The sequence below is a fragment of the Siphateles boraxobius genome, unplaced genomic scaffold (genome assembly GCF_051911475.1).
Source record: "Siphateles boraxobius isolate OS27281-9 unplaced genomic scaffold, OSU_SipBor_1 48, whole genome shotgun sequence".
NCBI lineage: Eukaryota > Metazoa > Chordata > Actinopteri > Cypriniformes > Leuciscidae > Siphateles > Siphateles boraxobius.
Window position 1 is genome coordinate 5739984 of NW_027509119.1, and position 27340 is coordinate 5767323.

The 27340-nt window shown below is 38.7% G+C and overlaps 1 protein-coding gene across 2 annotated transcripts; it reads left to right on the plus strand.

The window, feature by feature from the left end:
• parvab (parvin, alpha b) lies at positions 1-26911 on the plus strand. Of its 2 annotated transcripts, XM_077201752.1 has the most exons (13): positions 1-275; positions 7178-7267; positions 7357-7427; positions 8023-8125; positions 8205-8345; positions 8619-8734; positions 9195-9253; positions 10648-10667; positions 14751-14812; positions 14888-14956; positions 15050-15151; positions 16214-16286; positions 17212-17890. In XM_077201752.1, exons 1-13 carry the CDS (start codon positions 140-142, stop codon positions 17283-17285), a joined length of 1116 nt encoding a protein of 371 aa, XP_077057867.1. In that variant the 5' UTR covers positions 1-139; the 3' UTR covers positions 17286-17890. The 2 variants fall into 2 exon arrangements, with proteins under 2 accessions (XP_077057867.1, XP_077057868.1); XM_077201753.1 differs by lacking the exons at positions 16214-16286; positions 17212-17890 and adding an exon at positions 26700-26911.
• The last annotated feature ends 429 nt before the right edge of the window (positions 26912-27340 follow it).

Sequence of the window (27340 nt, forward strand, 5' to 3'; positions counted from 1 at the left end):
AACGCGCTCGCGCTGCAGGGAAGCAAGAGAGAGTCATTACACTAATGTTTGGAATTCCGCTTCCGTTCAGTGGAATTCAATAATTCTCCACAACTGTCTAGATACGTCTAAGAGGCACATTTGCTGTATTGCTTATCAAATGGCTTCTTCACCGCAGAAATCACCTTCCTCGCCGAAATCTCCCACTCCGAAGTCGCCTTCCTCCAGGAAAAAAGATGAGTCTTTTCTTGGAAAACTTGGTGGAACTTTAGCAAGAAGAAAAAAGGCAAAAGAAGGTGTGAATTCAACTTAACCGGCATGGATAGCCACTGTCTCTAATATTAGGCTCTCCTATATTTGATGCATGTCAAATAAATCTCTCTGCTCTCTAAAGCTCACTGATGTTAAGGCATTGATCTGTCTGCTATAGTTATGAACACCTGCACTATGTTTGTTTCATTTTATTTTTTACAGTGTTACGTAATGCAGTAGTGCAATCTTATAATAGGCCTATAGAAATTATACAATAATACGAGTTTAACATAGGTTAAGATATTTTAAAATCTTTCTTTCTTTCTTTCTTTCTTTCTTTCTTTCTTTCTTTCTTTCTTTCTTTTTTCTTTCTTTCTTTCGTCATGTTACTTGTTTAGTTTTGACCATGTCAATTGTAGGTAGGCTATTACACTGTTGTTGATATAAACTTAACAATGTGAGTGTTTACAAAAGGCTGCCGTCTCTGCTGTGACCATATAAGGAAGAGAAGTGGCTGTTTTAAATACTTATTGTGAGATTTTGGGTAAATATGTAAAGGATGTGCATGAGAAAATATTTTCACATTTAGAATTCTGGGTAACACTTTATTTTACAGTGTTCTTGTTACTCATGTTACATGTTACTGTAGTAATATCTATAATTGGCATAATTACATGTAACTAACCATAAACCATTTATACCCTAACCCTTTAGTAAGTACATGTAGCTGATTATTATTACTCAGTACTTAAATGTATAATTACGCACTGTAAAAAGGAAACCTTAAAATAAAAAGTAACCAAATTATGTTGTGAGTATAATCAGTACACTTTCAGAAATGTTTCATAATTATGTTATAACAACATATTGGTTTTCTTAATTTTTCCTAAAAAATCTGTGATCCGAACATAAGAAGAAAAAAACTTGAAGAATTTATTGTTTGAGTATTTCATTAGTTTCTGAGTGTGCTGACATCCATTGCTCATTCAGAATGTCACTGCAGATCCTTTGACATTCATATATGTATATGAATATATCTGCCCATGTGGCAGAGACATATTTAGTTAGCTGGTATGTTTATTTGTGGGTTTAGATTTTCACTGAGAGAAAGAACCGCAAGCCACAACAGGAAGTACCATCTGGCACCCCGAGAGAAATGAAAAATCTTGTCAAAAGTTAATTTACAAGCTGTAAATCTGCTGTTATGAATAAGTCCTAAACCTGTGAGTTCATTGGGAAGTTGCTTCTCCTTGCCCTCCGCTGTTAGAAGCAGCGGTGATGGCTGGATTCGGCGTTGATTAAAAACAGGATGTCGATATCTCTAGGGATCTGTACCGATTCTTCTTCTGGACTGCCTCTCACAGAGATGTGCTCCAGCATTGCTTTAGTGATCGGCCAGTATCGACGGGCCACTGGGCAGATGGAGACAGAGAGGGCGTATAGAAGATCACCTGCTTGAGACACCATGTGCTGATTCACAGGATGGCAGACAGGGTCAATTAAATGAGGGATTCAATGGAACAGCAAGATTCAGAGGCTTAATCTATAAGCATTAACTAACACTAATCTGTTAATAGGTTTGAGAGTTACACGTCCAATGTTCACTATAACAGTAGCAAGCTAACTAATGATAGCAATTCCCCATTGACGGCATTTTCATGTCATAGAGCGAATTGCAATCCCTTGTGAAAAAGAGGTGTGCTTAATTGTGTAGAATGTGCACCTGATGTGTACTTCAAATCTTCAAAATATTTAACAAAAAAACTACTAGCAGATAATTATGAAAACTTGTTTCCGCCACGGAACAAAACTATTTAAAATATATTTGCGACTTTTTATCTCACAATTCTGACCTTTTTTTTCTCACAATTGCGAGTTTACATCTTCCAATTCGAGAAATAAAGTCAGAACTGCAAGATCTAAAGTCCGACCTGAGAGATATAAAGTCGCAATTGCGAGATATAAAGTCAGAATTGCGAGATATAAAGTTGCAATTGCAAGATATAGAATCAGAATTGCGAGATATAAAGTCAGAATTGCGTGATATAAAGTCAGAATTGCGAGATATAAAGTTGCAATTGCAAGATATAGAATGAGAATTGGGAATTATAAAGTCAGAATTGCGTGATATAAAGTCAGAATTGCGAGATATAAAGTAAGAATTGGGAGATATAAAGTAAGAATTGGGAGATATAAAGTAAGAATTGGGAGATATAAAGTCAGAATTGGGAGATATAAAGTCAGAATTGCGTGATATAAAGTTACAATTGCGAGATATAAAGTCAGAATTGCGAAATATAAAGTCAGAATTGCGAGATATAAAGTCAGAATTGCGAGATATAAATACAGAATTGCGAGATATAAAGACAGAATTGCGAGATATAAAGTCAGAATTGCGAGATATAAAGTCAGAATTGCGAGATATAAAGTTAGAATTGCGAGATATAAAGACAGAATTGCGAGATCTAGGCCGTTTCTCAATATGCGTTCTTGTCTGTACTTGTGTTCTTGTGGACTTGTGAAACGTCATCAGTCGCTGCCCAAGTACTGTCTCAATACACAAGTTTGCATTTTGGCAAGAACGGTTAAAAATCCCGGAAGTGTTCTTGACACGCCCATTTTACCGAGGATGCTTCGGTTGGTAACTTGTGTAAACTTGACGGCAGAAATATCCCAGCATTCATTTTGGCATTCAAGGAAGGAGCGGGGATCAGAAAGGCAGAACAACAGTAAGTCGTTTTTCTACAATTTCGTATGCTATTTCATTACTAAATTCACTTCTGAGAGCATTTGATGCGAGAAATCTACTGTGTAGATTTCAAATATTGCCATTTTTACGAAAATTTATGGCGAATCGAAAATATGCTCAAACATTTTCGGTAGTGAAGAATCTCCATACGCGCACGCGGGTGTAGCTAGCGAGCCAACTGTCATGCTAAAAACCTGGCTGTTATCATCAATAATTCTTGTTATGTTTGGGTACTGAAGACGGCGCTGTGCGGGGGTATTGCGCAATACCAACAAGAACACATCGCCTCAAACTGTCAGCAGCGTTCTGTGTGCTCGTCACCTTGTAAGTTCATTCTTCCAAGAACAACTAGCAAGAGCGTTCTCCCCAAGAACACAAGTCCGTTCTTTGCATTCTTGGTTTTGAGAAACGGCCATAAAGAATTGCGAGATATAAAGTCATAATTGTGAGATATAAAGTCAGAATTAAGAGATATACAGTCAGATCATACAGTAATCAACCAATCAGATTTGAGGGATAAGTTTACTGTTTATGTCAAATGTAGGCTTTCATCCAGTTAGGTGCTTCTACATCAGTGTTCTTCACCTCCCTCCTTCGGATGAGATGTTAAACCGAGGTCCTAACTCACTGTGGTCATTAAAAGTCCCATTGCACTTCTTGTAAAGATTAGAGGTGTAACCCCGGTGTCCTGGACAGATTCCCTCCATTGGCTCCTATCAATCATGGCCTCTGAATAATCCCCATCCATTATAGCCATGGCCCTATCACTCTCTCTCCTCTCCAGCTATAGCTGGTGTGTGTGTGTGTGTGTGTGTGTGTGTGTGAGCGCACTGGTGCAGTGTATCATACCTTTAAATACTGAACACTGGTGCGTGAGGAGAAAACCCTGACATGATTGTGAAGTGTTAACAGTAGTGCATTGTAAAGCACTGTATAAATGCCTCATTCGTTCATTCATTCATTCATTCATTCATTCGTTAGTTAGTTAGTTAGTTAGTTAGTTAGTTAGTTAATTCGTTCATCCATTCATCCATTCATTCAATTATTCATTAATTGATTCGTTCGTTCATTTGTTTATTCATTTGTTTATTCGTTCATTCATTTATTTATTCATTCATTCATTAATTCGTTCATTCATTCGTTCTGTAGTGGCATACAACTGTCCATCTCTGAATAAGAGACAAACATGTACCAATTGTCTTTAAAGATTATGCATTCCCTTGCGAGGAAAGGTCAGCAGTCATACAGTCACACAGAGTGTCTGCAGAGTGTGACAATGTGAGGACGGCATCCTTCCTTCTTTATAGTTGTTCCTTCCCCAAGGTTGTTTCTCTAGGCCAAATGAAGATGTGTGTTTGCCATAACTAACACTTCGTTGGATTTGCTTATCTTACAGTGGAGGCCCTTTGTCTCGGTCATACACATCAGCCACACATTACTTTTTGTCAAGTCACGTATACAAGGTTTTAGTAACAGTTCATTGTTCTATCAATGTAGCAGAGAATCATGGGACTTCACATGCAATTCTCGTGCATTTTATTACCTTAATCTAATTACCATCATGTTTCTAAGATTCTATGAATATAAGAAAATGGAAACGTATAGAACATATTAAATTTCTTCCACAGTTCTTTTATTCTTTCATTAATTCGTTCTATTGTTCATTAGTCCGTTCATTCATTCTTTCGTTCATTCATTCACTCCTACATTCATTTATTCATTCGTTCATTCATTCGTTTGTTCATTTGTCCGTTCATTCTTTCCTTCATTCATTTGTTCATTAATTCGCTCATTCATTCATTTGTTCATTCAATCATTCATTCATTTATTTGTTTGTTCATTCATTCATTCATCCGTTCGTTAATTTGTTCATTAGTCTGTTCATTCTTTTCTTCATTCATTCATTCAACCATTCATTCATTCGTTCGTTCGTTCGTTAATTAATTCAATCATCCATTTATTACTTTATTTGTTTGTTTGTTCATTCATTCATTTCTTCGTTCCTTCATTCATTTATAAATTCATTCATTAATTCATTGATTCATTGTAGGGTTGGGTTTAGGGGTGGGATAGGGTTAGGCTTACAGTTTTTTTTTATTCTCTTTGTTACAGTTTTCTCAAGTAAGGTGTACATTTTCAAAACTCTTAGTACAAAAATCCAAAGTGATCACTCCTGTAACACAGCTAGTCATTCTTTCAAAACATGATCCCATGCTTTCATTACAGTTATACACTTTTCAGTCCACATAATCATTGTTTCAAACACAAGATTATTGTAATATGTAATGAGAACTTTTGGTTTAATCACAGAAACACAACAGTATGATCTTCTTTCAATTTACAATCAGTTCATTCAACAGCAAACAATGCAAGACACATGTTTCAAATCACCCTTGTTCCTGAAATAACTACAGTAATACAGTTGCCACATTACAACATACATGTGCATTACCTAATTTATGTAATTTAATCCATAATGTTTGTAGTAGTACCTGCAGTGTGTTATCAAAAGCTATGATGAAGTATGACACAGCCATGAGGATCTGTGCTAGAACAGAGTTTGCTGGTAATACAGTAAATGATTTCACTCTATACCATTTGACTGAATCTATACTGTAGTGGACCTTTACAGATGAAGGTTGAGTTACAGTAATGTGGCAGTCTCTACCATGCTCATCTGTTTACAGTATCACATGGCATACATACTGTAATGTAAAATGCTGTATTTAATGCCATCTTTCTCGCTTCTACTGATGCATTTCTAATCAATCTGATGTTTTACAGTCATTGACTGTTTCCTCTCCCTTATACTCTATTCTGCTTTACAGTGTTTTCACAAATTTCAAATTTCTCTGTATCTCTCTCACACACAGACACACACACATGCGTGTACACACACTTTGAACATAGTGGTGGTTATTATCTATAAAACCACTTACGTAAAAATAATTCATTACATTTGGTTATCCATATCGGAAATTGCAAACAAGTTCTATAGAAACTGTATATAGAATCAATATCTATAGAAATCTATAGGTGTACCAAATTAATTGATTAACCATTAAGATCAGTTGGATTAAATAATAGACAAATGTATTAAACTGAACAAGAAGAGATGCAAATCAAAAGTGTGATTATAAAAGCTTTATGAAAGGCAGTTGCTGTGAATGAAACATTTATGTAGATGAAACACTTATTTTGTGTTGTGAAAAGGATTCTTTGTGATTTTGTGTATTGTACTAACACAATTGAAAACATGATGAAATGTTTGAAAAAAAGGTGCACATTTGATGACCTGTTGTGATATTAGCACTAAGAGTTTTGAAAATGTACATCTTACTTGTGAAAATAGTACCAAAGTGAATAAAAAAATAAAACAGACAGTTGATTTTTCAGGATCAACAAAACATGTTGGATTTAGGCTATAAGAAAATAATGCTAGACATTTTTTTAATGTTAAAATTCTATAGAATATTTAATAAAAAATACACTCCTCACCTTAAACATAATGTTGAAATCGGATTTTAGGTATTTTGTACTGGTTTCTGAACATTCTTCATTTTGGCAAATATTGCTGTATTGATTGAAGGTCTGAATTGTAGTTCTTTTGTTAATCTGAACGTGTTCAGGGATGAATGCATAGCATTAAATGAGAGCCTTTGAGTAGCCCCCTCCCCAGTGAGGCTAATACTGCATAACTGACCTCCAGTGATGAGAGGCACAGCTTAAAAAGAGCTGTGTGTTCAGCTCTGCCTGTTCTTTGAGTATTGCTGCTAGATGATGCTACAATTTATGAGGTCATATCATACAATATTATACTAGTTTGAGCGAAAATATTAAGCTACTCAAGGTTTCTTGCATCAAAACACTGATGATTTTTCAATAACAAGACTTAATTTTGCTTCACCTTTTTTCTTTATTTTTTTACCTGGCTGTGACTAATGGACCAAGTTTATAAACGGACGAGGCTTGGCTGACATAAAGATGTTAATTTAGTAATCTGTTTGACATCAGAAAGTTGCAGAGGTTCAGCTTCAATGAAAGGTCTTGAGTTCAGAGTTCTAAAAACGTACTGTATATTTCATCGTACATTGAGATCTTGTGAAGACAAATTCAGTTTTTCATGACATGAAGCATGAAGTGGTTCAAGAGAAAATCTTTTTATTTCATGTGTTGTGATGAAATTTGTTTTCATAGTGTCTGATCTGCAGGAGGAGGGTATGAATGCGATCAATCTGCCCCTCAGCCCCACACCCTTTGAGCTGGACCCTGAAGACACCATGCTTGGTAAAATTTCTCAACATTACTAATTTAGTTCAACCACACAGCCTCTGTAAGCCTCTAAAAGCTGCCGTATTTCCCTTTTCTCTCAAAAGACGAGAATGAAGTCCGTACCATGGTTGATCCCAACTCAAGGAATGATCCCAAACTCCAAGAACTGATGAAGGTAAATCAACCGTTTCTCTTCGTGAGTTTTGGCCTTTTTCGTTCACTTTCTTGACTTACAACTCTCAAGTGAAACAAGTTAGTCTAGTGGGACAGTTGTCATCTATCATGCTAAGAGACTCATGTTCAAATCCTGATCTAATTTTATGCCATAAAAGAACCATTTTTGGTTCCCCCAAAAAAACAAAAGATGAAAAGTTCTTAAAATAACCAATTTAGAACTATAAAGAATTTTGCGTAACGGAAAGATTCCATGGACGTTAAAGGTCCTTTATGGAACCATTGATGCCAATAAAGACTTTTCATTTTACAGTGTACATCAAAGTCTTAAAAGATCACATTGGTATTCACAGCATAAATTATATATAAAAAATAAATCAAAGTACAGTGTGTATATTTATAATTGTATTTCATCCTTAGAATAATGTAAAACATTATTTGAAGACATTCACTTACTAATAACAGAATCCCATGCTACTTTGGGATGCATGGATGATTGCAACTCGCAAGGGTAGTTTGCGGTACGGTAGTCTATTAACATGCATATTCAATAGGTCATTTTTCAAAGATCCCACTTCTCCGGTATTTCTTGATAGGTGCTCCTTGATTGGATCAATGACGTGTTGGTGGGAGAGAGAATCATTGTTAAGGATCTAGCTGAAGACCTCTATGATGGGCAGGTTCTCCAAAAACTTTTCGGTGAGGAATCTGTTCTGGAAAAGAGCCTATATTGTTGTTCAAATTAAGACCCAGTATTGTATTGTGTATTTATTCCCAGAGAAACTGGAGGGAGAGAAGCTGAATGTGGCTGAGATGACTCAGTGTGAGATCGCTCAGAAACAGAAGCTGCAGACTGTTCTGGAAAAGATCAATGACACACTCAAAGTTTCCTCCAGGAACATTAAATGGAATGTTGACTGTATGTACTGTAGCTTTGGCCTCCTTTCTATTAAGCATGCAATAGTATACTGTTCATTACTGTTCATCACTCAGCTGTCTTTGCATTATTGCTACAAGAACAGTTAGTTTTATTCTTTTTAACACCAATTGTGGTCACTGGGTATTTTCATTGATTCTGCTTAAAGGTAGGGTAGGCAATTAAGGAACGGCTAGCAATAGCAAGCTAGTTTTTGAAAGCATTAGATCCCTCCTGATGTTGCTTCTGCTGTTTATTCTGTTGTGTTTTTCTCAGCGGTTCATGCGAAGAACATTGTGGCCATTCTTCACCTGCTGGTGGCTCTTTCTCAGCATTTCCGGGCCCCAATCAGACTGCCAGAACACGTGTCCATTCAAGTAGTCGTGGTCCAGGTGCTTTTATTTCTCCGTTCATAACTTAAATGCTTTAAGCATCTCAGTTGCTATATTGTTTTACTCACATTTAAGGGTCTTGTCACAATAGACCTGAATGAAAATATGAGAAACAACCTTTGTAAAAGTTCTGTGTAAATGTTCATAAATCCATATTGTCGCAGTATGGCAATTGACTTATTGACTGAATAATTATACTAGACTATACTAGACTAAATATTCATTCTGTTTGGTGTTTCATGAATGAGCTACAATGATTATAAATATCACATTTTTTAAATAACCTTTGACCATAAACTTACCATAGTAATACTGTTTTAAATTGCTATCTTGTTTTATTGTGATGTTACAGTAATCACAATAGCAAAAGCTTTGTTTGCCATGGTGAATTTCTGATAAAGATTATAAACTTTCCCTTGCTTTTTATATTATTTAGTGAAATGTTTCTCTATCCCAACAGAAACGAGAGGGAATACTTCAGTCTCGGCAGATTCAGGAGGAAATTACAGGCATCATAGAGTATGTTTTTATTTTTAATTCATAACAGGCCTAGCAAATAAAAGAGTACCACTTTACAGTAAGACATATTAACATTAACACAATAGTTAGCATTAGGAAATGCACTGAACTAATAGTGACCAACAATATATTTTATAAACATTAACCAAGATTATTAAATTCTACTATAAAATAGGCTAGTCTTTATTCTTTGTTTATGATAATGCACTGATGTTGATCTATAAAAAAAAAACCTTTATATGCTATAAATGCATTTATAATGCTAAAATATACTTAAAGCGAAATCGCAGAACGAACCTGTGTGACGGCATTTTCGAACAAAATCAGGCCAACACTAAGTTCTGTCAGGACCACTTTCGTCAAATGCGATTGACAATTAGCATACAGTTTGGATTGGAAGTATGGTTCTGTTCAAGGCAAGAACAGCCTAGCATGGATAAGAGCAGGGAGAGCAGCAATAACCCCCATTAGGGTTAACAGATCCGAACCAACATGAATGTATTGCAGATGTCATTAATTCAATATTTTAATGTACAACATAATTCGAGAATCTAGTCTGATTCAAAGGGGAATGCCATACTGACTGACGAGAGGTGGAGCTGGGGAGGGAGGAGGGTAAATAGCTCCTGAGAAAAGCGATAGAGCTGATAATACTGAAGGAGCTTATGTATGCTGTTATAGGCGTCATATTCCTATAGGTAGACGTGGATCAGCTGAGAGTCTGATCCACATCGAGGTCCCGATGTCTGTGAATGAAAACATAAACACACTGGAGAGCCGGTTTATAGTAGAAAATCACTGACGTAAGTCACTGACCCTGTTTTTCATATTTAATACTGTAAAGCTGCTGCTTTAAAGCAATCTACTGTATAAAGTTTTATATAAATTAACCTGACGTGATCTTTATCATGCAGTGACATGAGAGTCATGTAGCAGTGTGTGTGTGTGCGTGTGATTTGCAGTGGTTGTAGAGTTTGAGCAGCAGGGCTGTTGCCCTGCCAGTTCTCCTCTGCTGCTGCTGATTATCAGTGGTCCAGCGGGCTCGAGATAAGGCAGAGAGCAGCTCCTCGGGCAGCAGCTGCTGAGACATGCCTCTGCCCCGGCAGAACTGACTGTGGAGCCCCTGCTGGGCACACGTCCACTAGGCCAATATCCTGGAACCCAGTTCTGTTTGATCGGCCCGCTCCTGGGACCGAAGCATCCCCTTCCCCGCTAATCTTTTTGTTTGCCTTTCATCCTGGCACTCTTGATACGACCCTCTGATTTTGCTTGTTATATTGCCATTTAGTGGCTGTTTGTGTAAAACCCTAACAGTCAAAGATAAATAGATTGTGGGTCTCTTTTGTTGCTCAAATTATTATTGAAATGATAACCATTTTTTTCTTTCCCCATAGGGCATTGTCTGGAAGATATGGTGTGTATTATTATGTTTGCTTATATTGAAATGTATTTACAGTGGTCTTAATAACATTTTGAACAATGTATGAATGCATCTGTATTAGATAGATAGATTTTTTAAATAGATTTTATTTTCTAATGAAATGAGACATTTTTTAATAGAAAAATTATTTAAGGTGTAAACAAAAATGTATTGTCACGATCCACACTCACGAAGAGAAGGTAAAATCCAATAGTGCAGTATTTATTAAGGGAATTCCAAAACTCATCAACCAGTCCAGGCAGGGGTCATAAACCAAATACACGATCCAAAAACTTAAAACAATAAACAAACGAGCACAAAGCAGAAACAGACCCCAGAAGTGGTGTGATGAATAACAACGACTCCGTGATAAACACTAAAACAGACAGGGTATATATACACACAGAACTAACAAGGTGATGGGAAACAGCTGAGTGCAATGAACTGATGAGTGATAGACAGAATGCTGGGAATTGAAGTCAAACGTGAAAGACACCGTGAGAACGAGGACCTCTAGTGACAACCCAGGGAACACAAACCAGACACTGTGACATAATCCCCCCTCTACAGAGCGGCTACCAGACGCTCCAAAACCCACAAAAAACAAACCAAACAAGAGTCCAGGAGGGAGGTGGAATGGTGGAGGATCAGGGGGAGGGATGGGGGGCCAGGTCCATGGAAGGGAACAGAAATAGGGGGTGATGGTTTAGCCGGCGGCCAGGGCGAAGCAGACGACCCATCGGGCGGCCAGGGCGAAGCAGACGACCCATCGGGCGGCCAGGGCGAAGCAGACGACCCATCGGGCGGCCAGGGCGGTGAAGACCCATCGGTGGCCATGGCGGTGACGACCAGGGCGGTGTCGTCCCCTTGGGTGGCCAGAGCGGAGACGACCCCTCGGGCGGCCAGGGCGGTGAAGACCCATCGGGTGGCCAGGGCGGTGCAGACCCTTCGGGTGGCCATGGCGGTGACGACCAGGGCGAAGGCGACCACTCGGGCGGCCAAAGCACAGGAACAGAACCCGGCTCAGGAACAGACACCGGCTCAGGAACAGACACCGGCTCAGGAACAGACACCGGCTCAGGAACAGACACCAGAACAGTAACAGCCACAAGGACAGACACAAACACAGAAACAAACATTGGTTCAGGAACAGACGTCGGCTCAGGAACAGCAGACACTTGCTCCGGATCAGGAACAGCAGACACTGGCTCCGGCTCAGGTACAGCAGACACTGGCTCCGGCTCAGGAACAGCAGACATTGGCTACGGCTCAGGAACAGCAGACACTGGCTCCGGCTCAGGAACAGGAGAATGAACTGATGAGTGATAGACAGAATGCTGGGAATTGAAGTCAAACGTGAAAGACACCATGAGAACGAGGACCTCTAGTGACAACCCAGGGAACACAAACCAGACACTGTGACATGTATAATTTAAAGTCCCCCTGTAGTCAATAATTTTATCCCTTAAAACTCATCTTTGATCTTTTTCTTGAAAAAAGTCTTCATGCCTTAAAAAATCTTGAATGTAACTCTACACCCTTTCCTCATTTAGTATACGGGGTTCTATGAATATGCAAATTAGCCCCGCCTCCACTCACTCACACCAGCTCAGAGATCCACTCAATGACGATCACACATTGACCTGGGGTGCGTTTCCCTTACAACGACGTTACTCGCTGCTTAACTACCATAGTACGATGCATCATTAAAGAAATTAACTAGCTAATCATGACTGTTTCCCCAAACCATACTGTCGCAAAGTGGCCATTCAACCACGTTGGTTTATGACATCAAGCACGTGGTGGAGTAATAACTTCTTTTAATGAAACTGTTTGAGATCGAATTAACGCTAGATGTGTTGATATAAATTACAGACATGGCATCTGAGGAGTATTTCTAATTTTTCTTATTATTTTTCTTTATTTCCAGATTCAATCATAGGCTCGGTTTTACATAGTAGAGTACGTTCACACATGCGCACTCTTCAAAATCGGTACTTTAAATCTAGATGTAAGACGTAAATTACATTTGTATGTATTCTAAATAAAAGACACAGGTTGTACTGAATGTCAGCTTGCTTATTTTGCTCAAGATAAGGATTTATTAAATTCACATGTCATGCAAACTAGAAACTATGCTTCTAACCACAGGTGGAGAGCTGTCGTTCCAACCACACAACTTTGCGATGCTGATTGCGAATGTGTGTTAGAACTATTGTTCCCCTTCGTCAGTCACTACTACGTAAGTCAAGACTGACAAATGGGGATTGGCATGCGATAATTGCGTATCCTTGTCTTTCGCTTCGGAGCCATATGGTGTATACTGTTCCTGTCTCCTGCAAAGATCTACTGCTGTGTCTTCGAGTCTCTGCTGAGAAGAATCTCTGATTCCTGGTGTTGGTGTGACGGCATGGACAGCGAGGGTCACGATCTCTCCGCGTCTTTCTTCAAAGAGCATAAACAGCTATTTTCACAGCTCTGTTGGTTCGGTAGGCGTGTCGTTGAGAGTGGGTTGCATTCCTGGTGTGTAGCCGCGGCTATCTCACTGTGCGTTTCAGCACCTCAGAGCACTTCTGAAAGAGCTAACACAGTCTGTCTGCATCTTTTTCAAGATGCCATTCAGATCATGTGTTTCTGGATGTGGCCAATGTTTGACTCCGGCTGACGGGCATGATCGCTGTATCATGAGCGCTGCCTCCTTTGGGTGTGCCAGCGTTACCCGAGTCAGACCCAAAGCTCACGGCTATGCTTTCCCGGGCCGCCGCAAGTGTCGGGCTCGAGTGGAACGCTCCACCGTAACTCCACCTATAACTAGGCTGGAACCACCCCAGAGACTGCCATATGTTGTAGTACCCTGCTTGAATAGTCCATGTGTAACCGTCACAGTGAATCACAGTGAAAGATGTGGCTTCCACGGCATTCCCTTCCCCAAGGGCACACTTTCCCAGCGTTATCCAATAAGTCAGACTGAGTGGGTCTTGCAGAACAGCAGTGACTGAGCTTCTCTGTTTAGAGCTCCTACTTTCTGCCCAACACTGCAGTCAGGCCAGGAGGCTCAAGCGGAGGGCTGGAAGGGCCAGCAGACGTGTCGTTTTGGTAGATATACCCATCCGTCAGTCTTGACTTACGTAATAGTGACTGACGAAGGGGAACGTCTCGGTTACGTATGGTAACCCTAGTTTCCCGTGGTGAGGGAAGGTAAGTCCTCTCGCCACAGTTGCTGAGCTTCCGCTCTACAGCCAAGTCACAGCCAAGAGGTCCGGCTCCTCAGCGGAAAAAACAAGGATGCGATGTACCTTCTGCTCATTATATGCTACCCGCCGCGATGCTCATCAGCTGGTGCAATTATCGCATGGCAATGTGCATTGGCTCATTTAGTTTAACTCGAAGTAGATAGGCTTGCAAGCGATCCCCATTCGTCAGTCTTTTGTTACGTCTCCGTTCCCTCCTCGGGGAATGAGGGTTACCATACGAAACCGAGATGTGAACCGAGGGAAACACGACTTGTTGAACTGCTGATAACGACGGAACTTGCGAACATAGTTGGACAACAATGCTTTTGGGAAACACACCTCTGATTGTTTAGTTTGTGACGTCAGAAGGTAGTTTGTGATGTCAGAAACACCAGTGATTGCATACCTCGTTTTGAGACTGTCTTTGGTTCACTGCAGTTTTAAGGAGAAAATACTCATCAGTTGTGTTGATTTATGAATTTGCACATGTTTTTTCTTAAAGCATATTAAAAACATCACATTAAACAACATTAAAACTTGATTTTCACCTCTGGGGGACTTTAAAGTAACATTACATATGTAGTACACTAATATAGTATTATATATTATATAAAATTTAGCTTGAAATGGACAGGACAAAAAAATAAAGTGGTTTGAGTAGCAATGCAGAGCAGCAGAATTAGAAAAAAGGGCTTATCTAAAATGAACCTGTTAGAAGTATTTGGACACTATTGTTGTCAAACGTTCATATTGATGTGATGTACTAAACCTCAAAATTTGACTGTATATGTTTTCTAATGCCTCCCTGCAAATGAGCAAATCATGTCATATTTTACTCTAACAGAGCGAGACGCCTTTGATACCCTTTTTGACCATGCGCCAGATAAGCTGAATGTAGTGAAAAAGGCAAGGTCACATCACACTATTTCTTGAGAGGTTTTACACACTGGACTCGGAACTTTTGGTCTCTCTTTTTTTCAGACTCTTAACACATTTGTGAACAAGCACTTAAACAAGTTGAATCTGGATGTGTCGGAGCTGGAAACGCAGGTAACATGATTCTGACTCACAGAATATCACAGACAGTCATGTATGTGCATATCCAAAAAACTGAAATCTTAATGTTTTGCGATTCCCGTCCAGTTTGCAGATGGTGTGTACCTGGTCTTACTGATGGGACTCCTAGAAGGATACTTTGTGCCCCTATATAACTTCTTCCTCATCCCTGAAAATTTTGATCATAAGGTACATTACTGTGACACTATAGTTAATAATTATAAGATTAAAAAAGGGAATAAATAGAAATTACTATTGACCTCTGTTTTGAGACATAATTCTGAGTAAAAATGTCTTATTGGACAAGAAAACAATGTTGGGAGGCACTGTATTTTAATGATCCACCAAAATTTTCAAGCTTCAAAAAGTTCTTAAAGGCATTATAAAAGTAATTCATTTGAATAGTGCTGATTAAGTCTTCTATAAATGCACATACAGTACATAGAGCAGTTATAGAGATAACCATCAAATATGGTTAATGGTAGGTCAAACATGCTTGGATGTCATGCAATTTTGAACCTTAGGCAAGAATGTTTGCACTTTCATTTTCTATATGTGAATTTCTATGATTGTTGTTCCCTGATGTGTTGATCAATGTTTACATGTGAACAAAAAACAAACAAAAAAGAAGTCTTCAAAAGACTTGGATGAAACTGCTTGATTCATATGGATTACTTTAATAATGACTTTTTGAAGCTTGAAAATTTTGGTGGACAGGACTGTCAATGGAGGGACAGTGTTATTAAAGGTACAATACGTAACTTTTTTGTTCAAAATCAACAAAATGTAAATACATCATCAATCCTTCTTCCAAAACGTGTTTTTGTCTTACCCTGATTCACTATGCTAGGCATATTATAAGTTTAGTTTGTTAGACCTAGCAAGATGGCTTTCGCCAGAAATTCCGTACATACGTCACTCGCCAATGCGTATCTCTTCATATCCGTCAATAGAGTAAAGTTGCTGTGGCTACTTTGACGCGTATATGGAGTTTCATAGGTTAGTTGTCACAACGAGTGAGAAAGGTTCTTCCGCAAAATGCATGCAGTCTTTTTAACTGCTAGAGGGCCAAAAATGACATAGTGTACCTTTAAAGATATTATATACACTAATGAATCGTTCACACTAAGACCAGTAAAATGAATTAACAAAAAAAGGTCAGTTTGGTCTTTTAATGCCACTATTTGTTTTAAAATAGTTGATTTGTCAATGTCACTTACTCACAGCATTGTTTCACATGTAATATATTAGGTGCACAATGTTTCATTTTCCTTTGAACTGATGCAAGATGTCGATTTGGAGAAGCCAAAGCCCAGGCCAGAAGGTGAGATTAAACTTTTCTCTAAACATCTTGCAATCTTTGTAATGAATAATGTGCTTCACTGTGCTTGATTTCTAAGGAACAGTCTTGACATGATGCCTGATTGCAGTAGTTTATTGTAGTTAAGAAGAGTTGCCATGTGTATCAGCTGAATTGATCTCCTCTACTGTTGCTGTTGAACTACTTGAATGAGAAGCTAATCAACAGATGGGGCTGGAGTTGTGCTGTGGTTGCTTTACTCAAAGGCTTTGTGTAATGCCTCAATCGCATGCTGCATTTACAATTGCATTTTCATTTCGCTGCAACAGAGTTCCTCTGTGTAATCACAGGGCTTAAACAACATCTGGTTAATGTGGCGCAGATGATCTAACTGAGAATATGCCTTATGGGCGGCTGTTACTAAATGAGGTTTAATGCAAAATACATTGACACCATGAAATGTGTTGCTGTTAATTATTAGTGGTGATTTCTAAGGCAAGCATCTTTATTATTTCTCATTGCAGGGTGAGAGATTAAAATATAGCTAGTGACCAGAACATGGTATTGATGTGGGTGTGGGCTATTTTTACTTAGCAACACCCTAACAACCACTTAGAATCCCTTGTGAACAAGTGTGCCTAATTGTATTGAATATGCACATGTAGGGTACTTAAAGAGACTATACTTTCATGACCATGTTACTTAATACACTTATAAATTGCAATGTCAAATGAAAGGTTTTACTTTAAAGTGCATTGTTTTTATTGCATTCTTTGCATTATTCTAGAGTGAAAATCTAGCTGTTAATTAATTTTAGAAGCAGCACTTGACATTAGCAGTTGAAGTGTCAGGTATGTTGTGAGAGAGGAAAGATTATGTTTTCTATTGAAATGAACAATCTACACAGTCATACCTCAGTCATGTTCAGATCTTTTATGTGTCTCCTCAGATATTGTCAACTGTGACCTCAAGTCCACATTGAGGGTTCTCTACAGTCTCTTCACCAAGTACAGGAATGTGTAGTGACAGAGAAGCAGCGAAACGGCTTGATTTAATGAAGCCAAAATGCTCATTACACAGAGATCACATCCTTATCAGTATTATATTGCTGTTGTATTTTTTTCGTATTTCTTTTATGTTTGAAATTGAGCATATACATATATATACATATATATTTATTCAGTCTGAAAGATATTTAACAATCACATTCCGTTGACCTATTTATATAATATTAATGTACTATTTTATGATGAATATGGTAATGGACATATGGAAATAATGCACAGTACTGTGATACTGTAAATGTATTTTGTTTGTCGGCTAGATTTATTTCAAAAACAAAGAGTTACTTTGGATTCTTTGGCTTCATCTATCAAATGCATTTAAATATATTAAGTATTTTTTTTATGATAGCAGATACAACTAATAATAGAAATGTAACTTATTCTTTTAAAATGGATTAAGAACAATTAGGCTGTGGGAGAATATTGATGCATGAAGATGTCTGCTAGATTAAATTGTTTCGCTGATATTCTCTTTGCATTGTAGAGGTTTAAAATCACCATGAAATCAAATTTGACAATTTTTATGGAATATGTAGTTTTTATTATTAAAGATTCAAACATTTATTTATGTTCCCTCCTAATTTTGAATCAAAATATCTTCCCTCCCTCTTGCAGCACATCTCTTGAATAAAACACAATAGGAATAAAAAATAAGTAAAAAAAACAAACAAAAAAAAAACTAAACAATTACATTTGCAAAAAAGCACATACATTTACTGTAAGCAATTATATTATCAATACGTTCTGACAACATGTTTTACAGTGCTTTAACTCTTCAAAATAAGTTAAGCAATTTTCAACTTTTTTTTATAAGTTATACAAGATTTAACTATTTTTTGAAGGCAGTTAAATGTAATTTAGGTTGAAATGACTTAAAAATCCAAGTTGATTGTACTTAAAAATTGAAGGCAGCAACTTTTTCTAAAATACTAAAAAATATAAAAACTCTAAAAATACAAAATAATTAGTTAATTAGGATTAGTATTCCTAAAGTTCAATTTCCAAAAGGATAAACATAAAGTAACTTTTTTCTTAAAGCTGTGTACAGTATAGTCACAGTTTGTGAAATTTTTATTTAAAAATGTTCAAAATAATGGTTAAAACAGTTTCGATTATCATATGTTTTTAGATTTATTTTTGTAATATATTTTTGTAACGTTTTAAATGGTTTCGAAATTTTTACTATTTGCAATGGCTACTTTTTACTATCTACTATAAGTGTGATTTTTGGAATTTAATTGTATTAAAATCAATTTGGGTCAGTTTGACCTTCATCACAAACATCATAATAATTCTTTCAGTCATGAAAACTCTTGGATTGAATTATTTTAAACAGCATTTATTGACATGGGGCATAAGCTTATTATAAGCATAATATACAAAGCTTGATTTTGATGGACGAGATCTGATACGCTGCTGTTGTTGCCGAGCAAATACAAGAATTTGTTCAGCTTGTCAAAATAACAAACATAAAGGACAAGCTGCTGCAAGAAAATGTTAGAATCCCTTAGCAGATCTCTACAGTTGCACTGGGGTGGTGGGCTTTACTTCGTGAAGCTACTAAATTGCAGACCCGCATTGCAGTCGGTCCGGGCATATGAAGTGTTTTAAAAAATAATGTTCTCCCTATCATGTACTTTGGCTGGTGTTAAGTGCTGGTGTTTAATACGAAACGTGTGTTTAGGAGAGTCTGCAACAATTGCCTTTCGATAAACCTTTGTTCTGACGCATTCTCTCCCGCCCCATTATCACTAGAGGTAGGGGATTTAGTGGTGAGTGTGTCTTCATCACAGAAGAGCCTTTGAGAGCAGAAATAACAGAGAAGAACACCTGTGCAATCGAGCGTCCTGCGCGAAGGTGTCCTGAATTGTGGTGTCCCCACCATTAGCAGCCCGCTGCAATTACCTTCCCCTGAGTTTCCTTCTGATCCCTCCCTTCATAATATCAAACAAGACCATGAGAGCGTTTCTGCTTCACCGAGCCAGAACCGCTGTTTACTCACAAATACAAAGGGATGAGGCGAGGAGCCACGGAAATAGCTGCTAAATGCTTGACTCTCACTGGCCAAGCATCTGATCTGCGCTTGTATTGATTTGTACTAAAGATCCTGGTCATTACGAGTAATTGATTCCAGCATCTAAGCAGTGTCTTTAGAGGATTATTAGAATGCCTCTGGCATTTATTCTCACCAGAGAGTGCTTTGAAGATTTTACATGTTACGTTTTATTAGCAAGGGCTTGTGTTGGTGTAGAATAGAAATTGCAATGGGCTAGTGTTTATTTATTTTTTTCATAAAATGGTTAGTTTAGTTTCTGTTTGGTGATTTAGGTAGCCTTGTGTAACAAGACCTTTATTACTAAAAGTCTTGGCTCTGTTGAGTGCTTCTGGGATATGGTCTTTTTGTAGGTCAACAATTTAGCATTTCCGGTTCCATCGTCCTGAGACGGGAGATTGGATTTGGGGACAATGGATTTTTGAATGGGTTTTTGGTTAAATGTCTAAAATAGGGTATGTGGTTAATGCAAGCTCACATTTTCTTCCTACAACATAAAATACATCAGTACTCCATTTTTTTTTTTTTTTTACTTTTACTTACCTCGTAAAAAAATGCATTGCTAACAAGTGGCTAAATGGGACTAGAGTTTGTCAGAGACATTAAAAGTCATGTCGCCAAACAGGTAAACCCATCTCTACACAAATCCACTTTTACAGCCTCAATGTGTAAATCATGTTATCAGCCAATCAGACTTTTCTTCTTCGAGAAAGCAGTTTAGTATGAAACAGTTATTAAACAGATTGTGGGCATGTAGTTTAGGTAGTTAGCATTTTTCGTAACTTGATTAAAGGTACTTTTTATGTTCAAAATGTAAAAAATTAGTTTAATGAGTTACATTGTTACATTACTGTTTAATTTGTACATAATGAATCCATCTTCCAAACCGTGTTTTTGTCTTATCCTGAATCACTAAAGTTGGCTACTCCGTGTTCTCTCCTCTATACGTTCCCTCTTTGAATTCTTGCACTTGGGAACAATACAAGTCTACACCATGTCTAAAAGTTTGCTAAGAAGTATTTCCTATCAAAGTAAGGTGGTATTTAACTCTGGTAAGCGTTTATCCATCGCAGACTGGTGGACGTGGCTTTGTGTGGCAACATGCCCAGTGCATTATGAGTGTTGAAGTCTTCCTACATATTTGGCAAAATGGAAGACAAATACACAGTTCTGTCATGAAACTCTAGATGGCTCAAGCTGATAGGTCCTTAACTCAATCTGCTTGCAATCACATCATTCTTTATAGGCCACAGCTGATTGGTTCCTGGTGTATCAGTGGCCAATGAGCTCGCTGCTCAACCTTTAAATACTGGTTAGAATTTGCTGTAGCGCACTTTCAGAAACCCTCCACCTTCCCCAGCTCCACCTGTATAGATCCGTCCCTCCAGAAAAACGCGATTATGTGATCGCATGATTTGGTGCATAATCAGCCAAAGTCCGCATATTTATGCGCGGGCCGCACTTTTTCAAATACGCCGCACTTACGCCGCATAAATTGCAGATTTCCGGGCAAATTATGCGGGGCTTGCATGATTTCATAATCCCCGCATTTTCGTTGCAAAAAAGTCACATATATCTTAGCAGAAAGTTGAAAAATTTTGCGTTTGCTTCACACAAGAGCAGCCATTTCCCCCTGTTGCCATGGGAACGTTATGAAGTGACGTAATTACGCGACGTGAACATCATCGAAAAGCTGTAAAACAGGAGCACACTTTATTTTTTTATATTTTATTTATTAATTTTTACAGAAGTTGTAGCATATTCCTTTTGTAAAGCTACAGAACTTGTTTGAATCATCAATATTTTGTAAGTTTGATGTTTTTATTTAAGTCTGAAATAAAACAAGATGAGAACTGAAATATTCCAGCACTTTCTATGATGTAGTATGCTTGCTTATCATAGGAAGTAATAAGAAATGACTCTTTACATTAAGGTAGTAGTCTACTGAGAACAGGGTGTTGGGGAATCACTTTTTTTTCTCTTTTTCATCATAGTGCAGTTTTTGCAAGTATCCGAAATTTTTGCAAGTTCCCGCAATTTCATTGCATATAATTGCATAAATATCCCGCATATTCCGTCGCATTTTTTAGGAAAACGGGCCGCATAATCAAGGATTTTTGCCCGCAACAATCACAAAACAACTCCGCGTTTTTCTGGAAGGACTGATACATCTGCAACCGGTAATTCATGTATGCTATATTGTACAGCTGCAGCATGTCTTACTTATCTCTCTGTTTTCTTTAGTCGGGTAGAACTGATTTCAAAATATTTTATACCTTTTATTGAAAACCCATTTTCCAATGATGAAGTACCCCTTAAAACGTGACTATATTCACAATAAAGCACATCCTCTTGTGTTTATTTCTTGTGAAATATGTTCCTTTTAAAATATGTAAATGAAACACTTGTAATTACATGCATAAGAAATTCATTTTTATGATCATTTTGCCACTGCTGTGGTTAATGTAGTTGCTAAAACTCACTTCGTGCCATTTTTGTAGCCTTGTGTCACTGATCTAATCAGCCCTCACATCTGGTTTTAATCATATTTAATGGATAAGTTGTGCCAGAAGCTATTCCCAGTTTAAGATCGCCTTGACAGATCCTGTTTGTTTATGAAAACTCATTCTGAGACTCACTGTTGAGGGTTCAGGAATATGAATGGAAATAAGTTGCTTAATTAAATCATTTCTTGCCAAATTGATGTGATGTATGTCTTAGTGCGACTTTCAATGTTTAAATAAATTTAAAGTGGCACTGATGAATGGACTGTCATTAGGTGGAAATCTCAGTCTGCCACATTTCACTTTGCTCCTCTTACATTAAACTAATAGCATGCTCTCAGAAATAGGGACAACACAAAAGAACACTATGATGTTCCCCTTTTCAGCGTGCTGGTCGGTCGTATAGCATGTGTGGCTAATCCTTTTCTGGCAAGAATTGGATATTAAACCCCCCTTCTTTTCTCTCTTAGAGCAACATCAGCAGCAGAATATGATCATAGCTTTATTTGTTGCGTCCCTGCAGTGTGGGATTGTCACAATGACATGCCTCTGAGTACCAGGAGGACCATCAAAGGCCGTAGCCATTGATCCATATCTTCAAACACTGCATTACAGAATTGAATTAAAGAGACATTTAGTCCACAAACATTTGGACATCAAAAACCTCAGCTGTTGCCTGGAGACTAGTGCTCTTCCTGGTTCTCAGCCAGAACACAGCAGCCACGGATGGTACTGTAACACTGTGACATCTGAAAACCTCAGAGGACGTATTCAAATGTGTTTTTTGTTTATTTTGCGCCGCTATTAAATGCTGTATTATCGACATGTATTATGATTCAGATTGCGGCGTGTTGAGGAGAGGTGTGTTACTACTTTTCCAACTGAGTAGTATTGCTGAAATTCCATAGATCTAGAATACATTGAAGGGAGGCTTCAGGTCATATCTACTGTAGGTGCTTGATGATAAGCTGTTTTTACTTTTGACCTTTCAAATGCACAAATGGTTCTTTATAGTGTAAAAACGTTCTTTATATTATTAAAATGTTCTTCATTCAAAAAAAAATTCAATTTTAAAGTCACCATGAAATCAAAAGGACAGTTATTATTTTGTTGGAGTATTGCAGTATTTTTTATAAACAATTTATCCATGGACATCAATTTTTTTGTCCCCTTGTAATACTTAATCAAAATAACTGGTTTCACTTTATTTTGATGGTCTCTTTAACACATTCTGTTGAGTTAGCAGATATTAAGCAGACAGTATACTAATACTCTAATGAGAGTTAACTCAATGTTCAAAAGGAACCATCGAAATGAAGTGTTGAAATTACTTCCCCTCCCTCTTGTCACGACATTTCCGCTGAGTCCAGATTTCCCTACTTCCATATAAATAGTAGGCGAAAAAGAGTATGTGGGACAAGTGGCATGCCCGAATTCATAGAATTCATAAAACAGTAGTTCTACCAGAAAGACTTGGGAGAATAAATAGTGTAAAAATTATATATTTATTGACAGCCCAGCAAGCAATATAAAGTTCTTTAGTGTAGGCCCCGTACATAGCTCGCAATCCGAGGGTCCGGACTCTGCATTTCCTGCCTGAAGACGAAGGCAGGGGCGAAGCCGACCCCCCGGGAGGTGTAGTAAGGGACCATCCTGGTGGTGGTGGGGAGGATGGAGGTGAATGGAAGCGTCAGCATCTGCGAACTCAGACATGTGTAAGTACCGGTCTTTTATACCACCAGTATTAGAACACAATTGGATAGATGAGAAGGTAATAAGTGATGTAGCAATTGAGTCTTCCCGGCAGAACTTATGCTATAGCTTCTATTTCCCGGATGACCTACTACTTCTGTTGACATTCTGAAGTCTGCATTCGATATAGGCTTCCCTATCCCATGATGCTACAGGAGAGGATTTGTGAATGTCAGTGAAGCGAAGTATTTGACTCCATAGGTCACATGACAGTGACAACATGGCAGATGTAGTACATCTGGATTACATTCACATTCACTCTATATAGAACATACTTTTTTAACAGTCGCAAAGTAAGTTTTAAACCAAATGTAGTACAGTATGCGATTTCGGACACAACACTTTTCTCTGATGACATGTTCACCGGCATGAGGCCGGGACAACCTGACACTCACGTGAGATCGACCAACAGACCGCCCAATGAACGACGGGGCAAAAATCCTCGTCCTGGCTGAGAAAAGCCAACACTTCCTCTCGTTCGTCAAGGGGTTTGTCCGCATTGCCATCCACAGCACCCTTGACGCCGAGGGGTTGTGTACATTGTTCCAGATCGGGGCCACCTTTCACCACCAGATCGACCTCCCAGACACCACCAGACTGAACTGGAGGGAAACCGTTATCCGGTGTCTGGAGAGCGTCGATCCCTGATCTGGAACACAACCTGCCAGGCCAGAGCTTCCACCGCTGATCCCGTCCAGCCTAGAGCCTTCACCGCAAAGCCTTCACTGTTGGTCCCATCCAGCTCAGAGCCTGAGACTGTTCACGTTTCCGTCTGCCCAGCCAGAGACTATTCACGTCCCGTCTGCCCAGCCAGAGACTGTTCACGTCCCGTCTGCCCAGCCAGAGACTGTTCACATCCCGTCTGCCCAGCCAGAGACTATTCACGTCCCGTCTGCCCAGCCAGAGACTATTCACGTCCCGTCTGCCCAGCCAGAGACTATTCACGTCCCGTCTGCCCAGCCAGAGACTGTTCACATCCCGTCTGCCCAGCCAGAGACTATTCACGTCCCGTCTGCCCAGCCAGAGACTATTCACGTCCCGTCTGCCTAGCCAGAGACTCTTCACGTCCCGTCTGCCCAGCCAGAGACTATTCACTTCCCGTCTGCCCAGCTAGAGACTGTTCACGTCCCGTCTAACCAGCCAGAGACTGTTCACGTCCCGTATGCCCAGTCAGAGACTGTTCACATCCCGTCTGCCCAGCCAGAGACTGTTCACGTCCCGTCTGCCCAGCCAGAGACTGTCCCAGAGCATTTTCCTGACTCTGTCACTCTCCCCAATAATTTCTTTATATAATAATAATTATATAAAGAAATAATAATAAAATAATAATAATAAATTATATTAATAATATAATTTAAAAAATAATAATAATAAAAAAATAATAATAATAAAATAATAATATTATTTTATAATAATAATAAAATAATAATAATTTCTCATAGGTCCTCGCCGTGGCCGCCCGATGGGTCTTCACCGCCATTGCCGCCTGAAGGGTCTGCTTCGCCTTGGCCCCCTGCACAGCCTGCTCCAACCTGGAGGCTTCCTGCCCCTGTTAGGCCACGCCCTAATCAGCCTTCAGGGCGCCCACCCCTGTTGATGTTCTACGGCACGAGGTCGCGCCTTTTTGAAGGGGGGTGTTATGTCACAGTCATCGTCTACACCACTCTGTCTTCATCGGCACTACACTTCCCAGAATCCTCCTGGTCTCCACACCTGAACTCACTCCCTCACTTACCCATCTGTCTTCATCTTCTGTGTCACCTGTCTTCACCTCGTTATTGTTGATTTGTGTTTTTAGTTTGTGTATTTAGTTTGCTTCAGTTCAGTCAGTCCTTGTCGGTTCTTGTATATGTTACGTCTATTTTACCTTGGTTTATATACTCTCTGCCCATTTGCCTGCCTGTACCTGTTTGTTGTTTTGTGGAAATGCAGTAAATGTTTGAATTGGAGACATTTGTTTCTGCCTCTTCTTCAGCCATCACCACAACCGTGACAGATATACGTCAAAAGACGATTGCGACTTCTGTTTCAGGCCGAACTGTTCACTGAAACTTCTTTGGGGAACCCAAAATCGCTGGACCTTTATTTTGTAAGAGTGTTGCAACCATCCAGAACATCTGAATATTGTGGCAGCAAGTTTTGCACGAGGACTGCCTACATTTCCTTTAGAGAATATACAAATCTGGTTTCTTTTAGAGTGATTATTTGTTTTATGAATAGCTTCTGCTATTCTATGTAACATTCAATTCCCATACCACAGAATTCAAAGAATCTGTCAAGCGTCAAGATATCAGCTTCTTTTGTTTATCACCAAAATTATTTTAATTAAAATTTGATAACATTATTTATCCCAGCAACTTTGAATGTCAATTATTACTCAGGTGTTCAGCAGAGGAATCTGATGAAAAGCAACATCAACAATATCAGGCATTTAATCAACATTTCTCACTAATGAACTCTTTGTTTAAAGTAGCGGCATGTGTACACACCGTCCCTCTGATTAATTCTGTTATGTGTTGACCAGTGCCAAACACATTCCCCCTGTATTTAAAATATCTTTCATTCCTTCCGCCTTTTATTTTTAGTTTATTATTCTAAAATAGTGTTATAAATGTCTCCTTACTACAGCGTGACCCGTGAAGCCTCAGCATTGACCACAAGATGGCGACTCCATATATATACAGTACTCATTCTCATATTTAACCACAACTGGAATGCGTCCAGCATCAAACTGAAGCTCTTTTGTCCATGCGGGCATGCTATCAAAACGCATTTTAATTCAACGTGCAATTCGCGCCCAGCTGAATGCAGTTTAAAACAAATTTTACACGCTGGCATCTTCTTTACGTCACTGCTGTGTTTTCGTTTAATTGAAAGTGCTTAATTTCAAAGTCATTACCATTAAAGAGACATACCAAAAATCTGATGGAAAAGGCACTACGTGGTGGCTTTGACTGTAGGACCCCCCCCCCCCCCTCTCTCTCTTTCTCTCTCTCCATGCTTTGATTGAAATGAAGCTCTGTGTTGTTATCAGTGAATGTTCTGGCCCTTATCTCTGCTCTAGGGCCGTGTCTGCTGTGCACCTGGCCTCGCAGGGGCCCCTGATTACTTGAGGTCACAGGGCAACAGCGGTGTAAACTGAACCAGAGCCGTACCACCTTGCTCCACCTCTAACCCCCCGGAGCAAAAAGCCTGACACACTCCAGTCTTCAAAGAGCACACACACACACAAACAAGGCCTTTGGGCTTTATCTGCCCACATCAGATTACACCGCTGATAATGGACATGGAAAAGACGCTCAATCAAGCAAAGGAGCCACAGCTTGTTTCACGTGTTTGTTAATGTCCGTTAAAGGCCCTGCAGCTGAGCATTTTGCTTCTGTCTGATCACCTAAAGAGTATATATTACTGATGCTTTCATTATTTTGTGAAGAAACCCTTTAAACTTAACGCTATAGTATGCCCCAAAAATTAAATCCACTCACCCTCGTGTTGTTCCAAACCTGCATGAAACCTGTTTCTATAAGTCATAATCATTTGTTCACAAATAAGTGTTCATTACTTCAATGAGCTAATTGTTTCTGCCTTAAATTATTACATTGTTTAAATTAATTAATCTTGAACTGTGATTTGTATATGTACATTTCTGAAATACATAACGTAGACAGTTAACTCTGATAACAGATCTCTCTAAATTGTAATGTG

Bases quoted from the DNA above. Each gene is read 5' to 3' on its own strand.
- parvab (XM_077201752.1), top strand. From the start codon at position 140: ATGGCTTCTTCACCGCAGAAATCACCTTCCTCGCCGAAATCTCCCACT. The intron at 7,428-8,022 runs GTAAATCAACCG...ATTTCTTGATAG, and splicing joins AACTCCAAGAACTGATGAAG to GTGCTCCTTGATTGGATCAA. The intron at 8,126-8,204 runs GTGAGGAATCTG...ATTTATTCCCAG, and splicing joins GGTTCTCCAAAAACTTTTCG to AGAAACTGGAGGGAGAGAAG.